Source organism: Megalobrama amblycephala, linkage group LG11 (genome assembly GCF_018812025.1).
Source record: "Megalobrama amblycephala isolate DHTTF-2021 linkage group LG11, ASM1881202v1, whole genome shotgun sequence".
Taxonomy (NCBI): Eukaryota; Metazoa; Chordata; class Actinopteri; order Cypriniformes; family Xenocyprididae; genus Megalobrama; species Megalobrama amblycephala.
This window is the reverse complement of record NC_063054.1, coordinates 34,309,244-34,322,282: the sequence shown is the minus strand read 5'-3', so window position 1 is coordinate 34,322,282 and position 13,039 is coordinate 34,309,244. Positions and strand designations below refer to the sequence as shown.

General features: G+C 36.7%; 1 protein-coding gene across 4 annotated transcripts in view; it reads left to right on the top strand.

Moving 5' to 3' along the window:
• Positions 1 to 13,039, top strand: part of LOC125278449 (kelch-like protein 29) — a 318,939-nt gene that overhangs the window by 220,467 nt on the left and 85,433 nt on the right. For all 4 annotated transcript variants that reach the window (XM_048207641.1, XM_048207642.1, XM_048207643.1 and 1 more), the window contains 2 exons: positions 5,214 to 5,410; positions 11,457 to 11,716. In XM_048207641.1, the coding sequence (XP_048063598.1) occupies positions 5,214 to 5,410; positions 11,457 to 11,716 (457 nt within the window). The remainder of the gene's footprint in view (positions 1 to 5,213; positions 5,411 to 11,456; positions 11,717 to 13,039) is intronic.

Sequence of the window (13,039 nt, the reverse complement as noted above, 5' to 3'; positions counted from 1 at the left end):
AATCGTATGTAACATAAAGGTTACATAATATATGTGTGTGTATATATATTATTATATGTATGCATATGTATGTATATGTATATAGACATAATATGTCTCTCTCTCTCTCTCTCTCTCTAAATATATATATATATATATATATATATATATATATACATTAGCTTTAACCTGCAAAAATGTATTTTACCTGACTTGTATTTTAACATGCAAAAGAAAAGCAACAACAACAGGTAGCAATTCTAAATATAGACTCATGTGACAAAAAATATGCACAGTCTACTTTATTAATCGAGCGACACGTCTTACCCCAGTGTCCCTTACCTCTTCTTGGATGTAAATTTTTGCTAATATTGACCGCCACATGACGCTGTAGCCCTGTGGGCCATTTCTGTCTGGAAACATACATGAACAAGGATAATTATGGTCAATCAGGCATTTTTTTGTTTTTGTTTTTTTGTTTTTTTTTCATCATTAATCTTGCTTTACTGGCAGAGGCCAGAGAAAATGAACTCCAGATATTTTTAATCTATTTTTGTGTGTGTGTGTGTGTGTGTGTGTGTGTGTGTGTGTGTGTGTGTGTGTGTGTGTGTGTGTGTGTGTGTGTGTGTGTGTGTGGTTAAATGTGTTAGTCAACAGTGGCCAGCAGTTTTGTTGGATGTCCCCAGCTAATTTATAATCTGCGTTTGCACACACATGCACCATGTGGCCATCTCCCATCATCCTCATCCTCATGTTGGCTGCTAATGCTGAAAAAATGGCACTTTAAGTGAGAAAAATAATAGATGCTCATTTTTTTAAACACTTTCTCTGCTCTATCTCTCACGGACATGCTCTCTCTCTCTCTCTCTCTCTCTCTCTCTCTCTCCATCTTGCTGAAAAACAACGCTTGCAATCAGCAGCTCCATAAATATGCACCTCTTTCCAAAGCCAGAGTGATTTCCATAATAAAAGTGCTCAGACAAAGCAAATTGCTACTCCAGCCGATTCAGATTGCACTAATTGACCTGGTTGATGAACATGCTTTTGTTTTATTTCTTTCTCTGTCTTTTTCCGTTCTTATTTTTCCCCCCTTTCTCTTCTCCATCACCTCCATAACTTAACCCAGGACTACCATCCCATTCTATTACCTTAAAACCTATCCCCACGGCAATTAGCGAGGACAAAAATAACAAACTCTGGCTTTTTTTGCTTTTCAGGAGGGAGTGGCGTTTCTTAATCTTTTCAGCTGTAGTTCCAGGGGCGTAATTGCACGTTCTCCTCTTGAGTTGTCCTTCTCCTCCCTCAAGTACTCAATCAGTGGAGACTAATGACACCCTACGCACTCCTATGTTCATGCACAGGGCCGCGCTGACAGTGCAAATGACACCGGGGACTTTGTTTAGGTTTGGTGGGGGGTCACTCTCAAAGATCCAGTCATGGAACACCTCCTCTCATCCTGAAGAATGGCTGCTGGCTTCCTGTGGCAGAACTAACGTCCCCTTGCCTCACTTTTTCTTCTCTCTTACTCTCTCTTCTTCACCGCAACCATCCTCCACACACCTTCACCCTATCCGTCAGTGTGTCTGTGGATCTTCCCGTCCCATTTTTTTTAGTTGCCGTAGTCTTCAGACGGGTTACGTGTCCTGTCGGAGTCATTGTTGCCAAAAAGTTACCCCGGTATTGTGTTAAAAATACTCAAGTGTGTTTTCACCTAGTGCAAGAAGATGGGATCTTCTCATTCGAGAAGTAGTTCGCCCCAAAATGTTGTCGTCGTTTACTCTCCCCATGTTGCTATTTTCTTTCTGTCGGGAAACACAAAAGGATATCTTCGACAGAACGTCCAAGCTTGCTTTCAGCAGATAAGGTTGTTTATGTTGCAGGAAAAGTGGATGATTTAAACTGCCAGGCTCCGTGAACGACTGTATACGCTATATTCAAACCATGCAGTAGTTTTCTGTCAGAAGCGTACCCGAAATATTTTTTTGTACAAATTGAAATCTCACTCATGGTTGTTTTTTTGCATTGGGATTTTAATTGAACGCAAGTGCAAATGAGTTTTGAGGGCTCCAGAACCTACATTTTGTTCCTCACACAAAGCTATTAATGGCTTCGCAGGGCTTGGAATATAGTTCATGACTTGTATGGACTTTTTTTATTATACATTTATGGGGCTTGATAGTATAAATCACATTCCATTTTCCATGGACAACCATGATTTTCTGCTGACAGTCTCATTTTGTGTTTAATAATAATACAGAATTGAAACAACATGGGCTGAGTAATGATGACCAAATGTCTAGTTTTATAACTTTTTTTTGAAAGGTTTTTGGTTTTTGCCACTAACATTATTTTAGAAGACATTTCTGTACACTATATATATATATATATATATATATATATATATATATATATATATATATATATATATATATATATATATATATATATATATATATATAGTGAAACGGGTTTTACCACTAACATTATTTTATAAGACATGTCTATACACTTTTTACAATATATTTATATATACTGTTTGTGTATTTTAAGAATTTAGTTACTTACACTTAAAAACAAAAAAAGTTTTATTTTTCCCTCCATAAATGAATTTCATATATATAACTAATTCTTAAATTTTATTTAATTTTATTTAATTTTATTTAATTTTATTTTATTTTATTTTATTTTATTTTATTTTATTTTATTTTATTTTATTTTATTTTATTTTATTTTATTTTATTTATCACAAAGTAGCTAGCCATTACAGCTAAAACAACCTTTTCTTTTGTGTTTTCGTAATGGATTATGGTTATAGTTAAGTTGTGTTTGGTTTTTACATCTGTTGGATTATTGTTTTGATATTTGAGGCAAAATCCAAAAGCTTTAAATGCATGGAAGTGCACTTATAGTGGTAAACAGACTACTAAGAATATGTTAAAATTACAGCATTTAGTACTTTTATAATATTTGCCATTTTATTTGTGTGCTATATGCATTGCATCCAGTTGTAGACTAAAAGGACAGTTAATAAAAATAATAAAAAAAGGTTTTCTTTTCTAGAGCCGTGAAAGAAGGTGAAAATGTGATGAAATATTTTGCTTTCGAACCCACCGGCATTCCCAACCGCTTGTTTTGAATACTGTAGCATTTAGACACTTGATGTTGTTAAAGCATTGCATCACTTTACAGACAGTTTTCACTCTCCCGGAACCGTGGGAACATGATTTTAGAATTGCATGAAACTTAGACAGCCATCACATTTAAAGCAAATTTGAAATGCTAGATCGAATGGCCAGCAGTTTAATCAATAAATTAACTGGAAAATTTTCGCCCCAAATTGACCGGTTTCGGTTTCGTTGAAAACCTTCGGGCAGATCATCACAGTATTGAATGCTGAGCAGAGAGAAATATCTAGAAATCACCTCATTTTCACCTAATGGCCTTTCCGTGTATATCGGCTTTCCATCTGGTAGCTTGGCAGTTATCTGGTGACTGTACACATCAGTGCTATCTTCAGCCGACACTAAAACACAATCAACGGCTGCTTGGCTATTAATTTCACTCCTCCTGCCCTTGACCTTCAGGGATTATCGTTTCACTCAGAGCATAAAACCCTGATGCTGCTCATTATTCACATTTCCCATCTACCCCTGGGAATTATTCTATTTGAAGTGATCAGGGCAATTGCATGTGAAAGACATGAGCAGACAGGTAACTCTGGTCTGAGAGTCTCACATTCAGGCATTGAGAGGTTGTGTGCCGTCATTGTGCTCGGGGTGGTGTACGGATCTTATTAATGTAATGAAATGCTTCCATCTCCGCCAGTTTACTGTGCGATCGCTCCATGTGGACAGGCAGATTGCGGTATCAGCCCTCTTCCCCTTCCCCTCTTCCCCTGTCATTCTTTCTGTGCATTTGTGCGCCACCTGTGCCCGTCCTCAAAGCATGCCATGCTCATGTATCATAAAAATTGTTTCACTCTTTGATTCAGATTGTGTTTAATTTCAGATGCAAGAAACAGAATGAATCGTATCAGTGCTTTATGATTTTCCTGTAGGGTCGTTCTACAAAACTGATGCCTTTTGTGTACAAACGAAAAGAATATAAAAACGTAAAAACTTTTACTGTATGACATTTTCTCTAAACACATTCACAAAAATCAACTAACTTTTGTGTTTTATCTCTCTTTGTGTCTTGGGAATGCCATTTTGGCCTGTGATATCACATGCCATGTTTCTACTTTCTATTGATGAAAACCAATTGGAATATTTGGAAAAACAGCTAGCTGTTTGACTTTATTTTCTCTGATTATTTTTTTATTTAGTTGACAGTGTAGTACTACTAAAAAAAATAATTTTTTCCATTTTTTTGCCATTTTTTCGTATTTTACAAATTTTATTTAAGATATTAAATTATTAAATTAAATATAAATGAAATAATTATGTAATATATATATATTACACATATATATTATATAAAAATAAGTGAAACAAGTTTTCCAGATGTTTTTAAGAAAACAAATGTTGAAAAATGTTTATTAAATTAAAAAAAGTAAATAATTAAAATTGTATCATATTTTAAGATAAACCAATACAACAGAGGAGAATTTAACTTTATTTTATTTTAGAATTTAATTTAACTTTATTTTTTTAAGATATTGAATTAAATTATTATTAAAATTATTATGTAAATAATATATATTATATTTATTATTTTATTTATTTATTTATTTATGCTATATATATATATATATATATATATATATACTTTTTTATATATTTTATATGCTATATATATATACTTTTTTATACCACTTTTTTAAATTTTATTATCTCAAAAATAAATGAAAAAAAGTTTTCCAGATGATTTTCAGAAAAAAAAAAGAAAAAAAAAATGTGTCATATTTTAACAAACCAATACAAAAGAGGAGAATTTAACTAAATTATGACTTAAATTTCATTTTAGGGTGGACAATCCCTTCAACCCCCAAAAATAATGTATTCATTCAGATAGCACAATGCATTTTATTCACATTTAAACACATTATAGTATATCTGATAGAATTTTTAAAATCTTACAGACATTTACTTTCTCAAACTGGAAAAGGCAGCCGTTTCATAGAATCATCCTGTAATGGATTTTGGGTGTGTCTGAAATATGCCATAAGGCTTTCCTTTTGGTCATGACCTCCTTATTTGTGTGTTTGGTGTACGTTTGTGCGTGTGTGTTGTCAGGTCGTCTAGAGAGACGGGGAGTGGAGAGAAGCTGGAGCTGAAGATGACTAACATTGGTGCAGATGTGCTGGAGCTGCTGCTGGAGTTCGTCTACACCGGCTCGCTGGTCATCCACTCGGCCAACGCCAAAACCCTGCTGGAGGCCGCCAACAAGTTTCAGTTCAACACTTTCTGTAAAGTCTGCGTGTCTTTCTTAGGTACTTGACTCATGAGATCCTGACATCCATTAGATGAACTCATGTACATTCTGTACGTTTGTCTTTCTGCAGGATGATGTATTCTTTCATTTGTATAAAGGTCAGAGAACAATTGCATTGAAATGTCAAACCCAATGTCTCAATCTCATCCAGCACTGATTATTCCGATCAATACCAAATATATGGAGGAAGTTCAGATGGCATGTGGGCGCCCGATGTGACCACCAGAGTGAGGAAAGGTCTGGCAGGAGATGAGGAAAAATTTAGGCCAAGTGTTTCTTCAGCTATGAGCACTTTTGGACCTGTGAACTTTTAGACAACAAACTCTCTTAAACAGGCAATTTTGGCACTCACACGGTATAGGATAAAATGTAAAACTCCTTTGTCTCACTAAAGCTAGAGTTTTATGTATCATAAATCATATTTTCACACTTTTTAAATAAATGCACATTGGAAATGTTGCACAATAAGAAATTTTCAAATTTGCACTACTGTTAAAAAACTTTGGAGTCATTGAGATGTTTTTTAAGAAATTTTATTCAGCAACAATTCATTAAATTGATCAAAAAAATCGATTTCAAATAAATGCTGCTCTTTTGAACTTTCTATTCATCAAAGAACCCTGAAAAAAAATGTAGCACTGTTTTAACAAAAATTGTTTTCAACATTAATAATAATAATAAATATAGCTGCAAGCAGCAATTACGGGGCCAAGCACAAAAACAGCACAAGAAGCCAGCCAACACGGCTGGGAGCATCAGACTGACTGCAACAGTGAGCAATTAAAGACCTATTAAGATCATTTTAGGCAAAAGAGCTGAAAAATTATCAAAAATGAGGATTTACTGGTTCATCACTTTCGACCAATAGGTGGCGATGTATCCAAATTGTTGTGGTATGGTCAGACTGAGGTGACAATGACACTTGCAAAGTTTGGTGTCAATATGTCAAAGCATTGCAGAGATACAGCTTCAAGAGTCGTTTTTGCATCATGCCTCAAATTCGTTGCTCCGGTATACGAAACCGTTTGACTTATCAACTTGAAATCCATAACTTTTTGTCGGCATGGTCTTAAGATGATACGGTTCAATTTTGGTGAAAATCGGAGCAACGGTCTAGGAGGAGTTCGAAAAAGTATGCTTTTTAAAGAAAAACAATATGGCAGACAGGAAAGTTCAGCCGACTATGGCAAATTTGATATCTTTGTTCTCGGCATGACCCAAGGAATCAACTGAGACCAGTTTCATTACAATCAGTTAAAATATTCAAAAGTTATTAGAATTTTTGTTATAACTTTTGACCACAAGGTGGCGCTGGTCCGAAACTTCTCAGGCTCCTTCAGGGCATTGTGCTGATGACCCATACCGAGTTTCGTAACGATACGCTAATGCGTTCGTAAAATACAGCATTTTAGCACAAAATTCAAAATGTCCGACGGCCAAAATGGTACTATAGTGGGAAAATTGGTTATCATTCGACTTGGCATGATTGCCCCGAATCCAACGAGACCAAATTTATGATTTTTGGACAAACCCATCAGAAGTTATAAGCAAAAATATCAATTTTTCATATCTCCGCACCACTAGGTGGCACTGCGCCAAAACGCTGCATGTTGCCTCAGGTCATGCTTGTAATGACATGTACCAAGTTTGGTCTGAATATGATAAAGTGTTGCTGAGATACAGCCTTATGTCTATTTTCGCAAGCACTACGTACGATTCGTTCGCCTGTTTTTCGAAAACGGTTTGAGGAATCAACTTGAATTCCATAACTTTTTGTCGGCATGGTCTGACGATGATCTGGTTCAATTTTCGTGAAAATCGGAGTAACGGCCTAGGAGGAGTTCGAAAAAGTACGTTTTTCAGAATTTTCATGACGGAAAATTACGTCATAGGGTGCAATCGATTCGGCTTGACCCAAGGAATCAGAGGAAAATTCCTGGGCTGTTTCTAGCCCTTATTGTTCAAAAGTTATTAACATAAACATAAGTGCAACTTTGGACAGCTGGTGGCGCTAGAGGGATTGAGTTAGAGACTCCAAATTTGCTATGGACATAGATCAGACTGTCCTCTAACTGTGTGCCAAATTTCATAACTTTCCCGCAAGCGGTTCTATGGGCTGTCATAGACTTCAAGAGCGGAAGAAGAAGAAGAAGAAGAATAAAAAAAAAAAAAAAAAAGAACGCCAACAATAACAATAGGTGCCTCCGCACCTTCGGTGCTTGGCCCCTAATAAGAACGCCAACGGATACAATAGGTGCCTATGCACCTTCGGTGCTTGGCCCCTAATAATACATGTTTCTTTAGCAGCAGATCAGCATATTAGAATGATTTCTGAAGGATCATGTGACACTGAAGACTGGAGTAATGATGCTGAAAATTCAGCTTTAGATCACAGGAATAAATTACATTTTAAAATTTACTCAAATAGAAAACAGTTATTTTAATCATAATAATATTCTACAATATACTTTATTCAAATAAATTCAGCCTTGATGAACATAAAAGACATTCTTTCATCCTCTTACTAATCTCAAACATTTGAACGCTAGTGTATATAACACAATCAGTATTGAAATAGTTTGAAAGTTTTAAAACTATCATAAATATTTGTATTATTTATTGGTTTCTCAGTAAACCTTCAAATAGATTTTTGTATTTTAAGACTAAAAGTCTTAAAATATGAAAGTCTATTTGAAGCTGAAAGTCTGAGACAATGGTTAAATAATAAAAAAAGAATTTGAGCAAAAATAAATGAAGACATGGTGAAAAAGTTTTCCAGATGGTTTTAATGTGACCTTCATTGTAAGAAAAAGAAAACAAATGTTGAAATCTGTTAGTTGTAATAAAAATGAAATGCAAGTTCTTTTAGTTGAAGAAACACACGTGTATATAATGCTAGTGGAAGAGTTCAGAAGTGCTTCGACGATGATGTTAACTTATGAAATAGTCACGCTGCCGCCGTTGTTATACTGCACGTATCGAGAATGCGGACAAAGACAAACTTTTGTTTTAAAAGGTCATTTGATCAGGCAATAAGATCACTTATTGATTCGTTTCTTTCGAGTCTGCAGAAATGGTATATTTGGAAATGTCTGTAGGACCCCAACAAATGAAAGTCAGCGAAATGCACAACAGGTTGAGGATTGCTTTGTGCCTTTGGGCACAAAAAATCAGATTGCATGTCAAAGTTACTAAAGTAAAAAAAAACAATCGATTAAGTCCAGCGGGGGAGTGTTGAAATGAGGCGAGCACAGGTTTAGAAATATATCTCAATGCCAAACTATACGGGACATTTCCAGGACCGCGTATTCTCGGAGTGCGTTTTAAAATAGGTTTATGAAAAAGAGGTTACGGCAGCTGAAATGATATTCGTAGCGAGGTGCAGCCCATGTGTTAGTGGTGGGCGCCGCTGTTTGTAATGCCACACACAGCACCGTTGACTCAGAAACTTCAGAGCGTGTCTGTACCCTCATGCCAGGCCGGGCATAAGCCTCGCTCTGCGGTCTGTCTCTGCGGCGTGCCATTTATGGCCTCTGGCACAAACCTCACCTAAAAAAATCTTTTTTTCCTTCCTCCGGGAGTTGAAGAAGACGAGTGGCCCGTTTGGCTTATTGGCAATGGCACGCTGCGGGCCAGCCTCCAAAGACCCAGACGTAATAAAAGCCCATCTGCCTCCACCAGACGCTCACTGAACCATTTTTACAACAATTTGTACTCTTATGTTTTATTTTGGAGACAAATTGGGTTGTGTAAGACCCGCACATCACCACGATGTCACAGGGGTTTTATGCGGTCCACATTTATGATGTTTATCTGAATCAGGTTGCATCTGTTCACTTGATTCTGGTCGACAGAGACAAACCTTTTGCGTTGCAGCATGCATGAGTTTATAGTATTTTAATTTAAAACATTTACATCTGGTATAACCTTTCTTTCGTATTTTCAATTTTTGTCATTTTAATTGATTCATATGGAGCCCCTAAAGGGACCTTGCAAAAATAAAAATATGTAGAGACTTTTTGCGCAGGAAACATTTTGCATGCTCACGAGAAACTAAACGAGAGCAAAACAAGAAAATGAGAGGAAAACAAAGCATGGTTGCGCATAATTTTGCTCAAAATTTTGCTTCCTCTGTGGCGACCGAGAAAACGCGCCATGAAATGGGTTGATGGCACAATACGGATGTGTACATTGTCCTATTTGCCATGTTCAGGGGTCCATAAAAAAGATTGGTACAGTAAAATATGTTTAAAATTAGGCTTTCGTTAGGGCAGTACGTCTTATTTCAAGGCCTTATGTCCGCTTTAATGAATTTAATTCTGTGCCGGCCAAGAAACCGCGCTGCGAAATGGACTGATGGCTCAATATGCGGCTCAGTGTGCATTGTCCTATATGCTAAGTTTACTGGTTCATAAAAAAAGATTAGAACAGTAAAAAGTGCAAATTTGGATTTCGTTAGGGCTACGCTACCTCTAATATGAAGACGTTATGCCCATTTTAACGCATCCTCTGCAAAGGCAGAGAATTCATTAGAGATTTCATTAGAGCAGTGTGTGTAGTATGAGACTGAATCCAGCTACTTATTTTTTTGTCACTTATTGACACATACAGTAAGCCTCCCCTTTATATAATGCAACACTTCCTAAAGTCCTCTATGTCTATGGCGCTACTCCAATCCAATCCAAATTTTGAGCACTTTTTTTTACTGTTCCAGTCTTTTTTAATGACCCATTAAACTTAGAAAATTGGACAATGCACACAGCCGTATTATGCCATCAGTCCATTTTGCAGCCGCCACAGAGGATGCGTTAAAGCGGGCGTAAAACCTAAAATTTTGAGCAAAGTGATCTTTATTAATTCATGCGTATCCATGCTCTCGTTTTTTTCCTAGTATGATGACAGAGGAAGGAAATAGGACAAAGAAAATAGGCACGCACAAAGGAAATATACATAAACTGGAAATTGTAACAAAATTGTAACGAAAAAGTCTCTGTAGTTTCTCACGGGCACACAAAAAGTTGCTCGTGTGCACGCAAAAGTCTGTATATTTTTAATTTTTGCAAAGGTCCCTTTAAGGGCTCCATAGTGCGACAATGCTTAGTGCTAATTACATTATATTCTTAATCAATTAATGAAAAGTGAATCATTTTTCTTCGGTTATTCGTATATCTCAATATTTGGTGAGAAAAGCATACAAAAATTAAACAGTTCAAAGACATCACATTATTGTGGCAGACAAAAGCATTACAAGCAGTGTCTAATGTATAATATGCGATTATTGTATATAATTTCGTTTTATTTCTCATATTTTTTAATTCATGCATTAAGTTTTTTTAAGCTTTTTAAATGTTTTTGAAAGTCTCCTATGCTCAGCAAGGTTGCCTTGATGAAGTTATTTCAGTCTAAAACTGCTTTATTACATTTATACTTAAACATTTTAAAATGCACAAGTATGTTCTTTCTTTTTTCCTTCTTTCAAATCTTACTGACCCCATACTTTGAAGTGGCAGTAAAGGCACAATATTTTTTTAATAGTTAATCGTACATCTTACATCTACTTTTTTCAGCAGAGACATGTAATTTAACTTTTTTTTATTATGCTTTTCACATTTGAATGTGAAAGGGTTTCTTAAGAAGCCACTCAGACTGGCCATTCAAACTTAGATTTATTCACCATGACACAAGTGTTAGACAGACTCATATTCTGCCTTTGCGGTGTAAAATAGGGCTCTCCACTTACAAAAAGTCTCTTGCCTTGTTAAAAACATGGACATTTGCACCCGCTTGGTCAAATACGTTGAGATGTGACTCAGCGGGACTAAAGATGAGCTTCACCTTGCCATTCTAATCCGTGGGACAGCGTCGCAACCCGCTGCACTGAGCTCAATTGATTTGTTCTGTTGTCTGTCTCTGGTGTGCCTTAAGCAGGGGCCCCTATCCAGAGCCTCCAAGATATACAGCACAGATAGCTTTGCTAGAGCCCTCATCCCCTTGGTGCTGTGATCTTTTATGGATGTGAGCTCCTCTCTTGTTCTCTTCTTCAGAAAAGCAGCTGACTGCAGCAAACTGCCTGGGGGTTCTGGCCATGGCCGAGGCCATGTGCTGCACGGAGCTACACAACATGGCCAAGGCCTTCGCCCTGCAGAACTTCCCTGATGTGGCGGGACAAGACGAGATCCTCAGCATCTCCAAAGAAGACCTGATTAACTATTTGTCCAATGACAGCCTGAACACCAAGGCCGAGGAGCTGGTTTATGAGACCGTCATCAAGTGGATCAAGAAGGACCCAGTCAGTAGAGTGCAGGTGAGATGAGCAAAGATGTTGTTTCAGATATGTAACTTGACAAGCTTTGTCCTCTAAAATGGTTTTGATAAAAAAATAAAAAATAAATAATAAAAACCCAAGCATTTGGCTTTCGACCTTAAAAGAATCAATGAAAATATCTATAATTACTCACTTTCATGTCTTTCCAACCCCACAAACTGTTATTTATGCTTTGAAATATACAATTCCTGAATGAATGAGTCTTATTAGCTGGTTCTTTTTTAGTGAATCAAAAACATAGAGCACAACCAGTGTAGTCCAGTCCTTGAATGAATGATTCTTAAGAGCCGATTCTTTTTAGTTAATTTAATCAAAAACACACTGAGCAGACTGTATAGTGTGATTACCAAACACATGGCTCTTATGAGCCAGTTCAGTTTTGTGAATCAAAAACATACATCACATTCACAACCAATGTAATCTGATTCCCAAACAAATGATTCTTATGAACCATTTTTAGTGAATCAATCAAAAACATACAGCTTGACCAGTTATACCAGTGTTGCCAAAAATGCGGTTTTCCCGTGGAATTGGGCTACTTTTAAGTTGTTGCTGTGGGTTGATTTCCACCCCTGTACGTATGATTTTGGTGCTCCAACACCCCTAAAACACCCCCCAGACATACAAATTCAGTGGAGAATTCAGCCACCTGATGAGAAAATCACATTGGGCAATTTTTGTGCTATTTTTGACTGGCCATTAGGCTAATTTTGTTTCACAGACCTGGCAACCATGAGCTTGACCAATGTAGTCTGATTCCTGAACCCGGGGCCGATTCTTTTTAGTGAACCAAAATCATATACAGTGGGTACGGAAAGTATTTAGACCCCCTTAAATTTTTCACTCTTTGTTATATTGCAGCCATTTGCTAAAATCATTTAAGTTCATTTTTTTCCTCATTAATGTACACACAGCACCCCATATTGACAGAAAAACACAGAAGTGTTGACATTTTTGCAGATTTATTAAAAAAGAAAAACTGAAATATCACATGGTCCTAAGTATTCAGACCCTTTGCTGTGACACTCATATATTTAACTCAGGTGCTGTCCATTTCTTCTGATCATCCTTGAGATGGTTCTACACCTTCATTTGAGTCCAGCTGTGTTTGATTATACTGATTGGACTTGATTAGGAAGCCACACACCTGTCTATACAAGACCTTACAGCTCACAGTGCATGTCAGAGCAAATGAGAATCATGAGGTCAAAGGAACTGCCTGAAGAGCTCAGAGACAGAATTGTGGCAAGGCACTTAAGGTTCCTAAGAGCACAGTGGCCTCCATAATCCTTAAATGGAAGA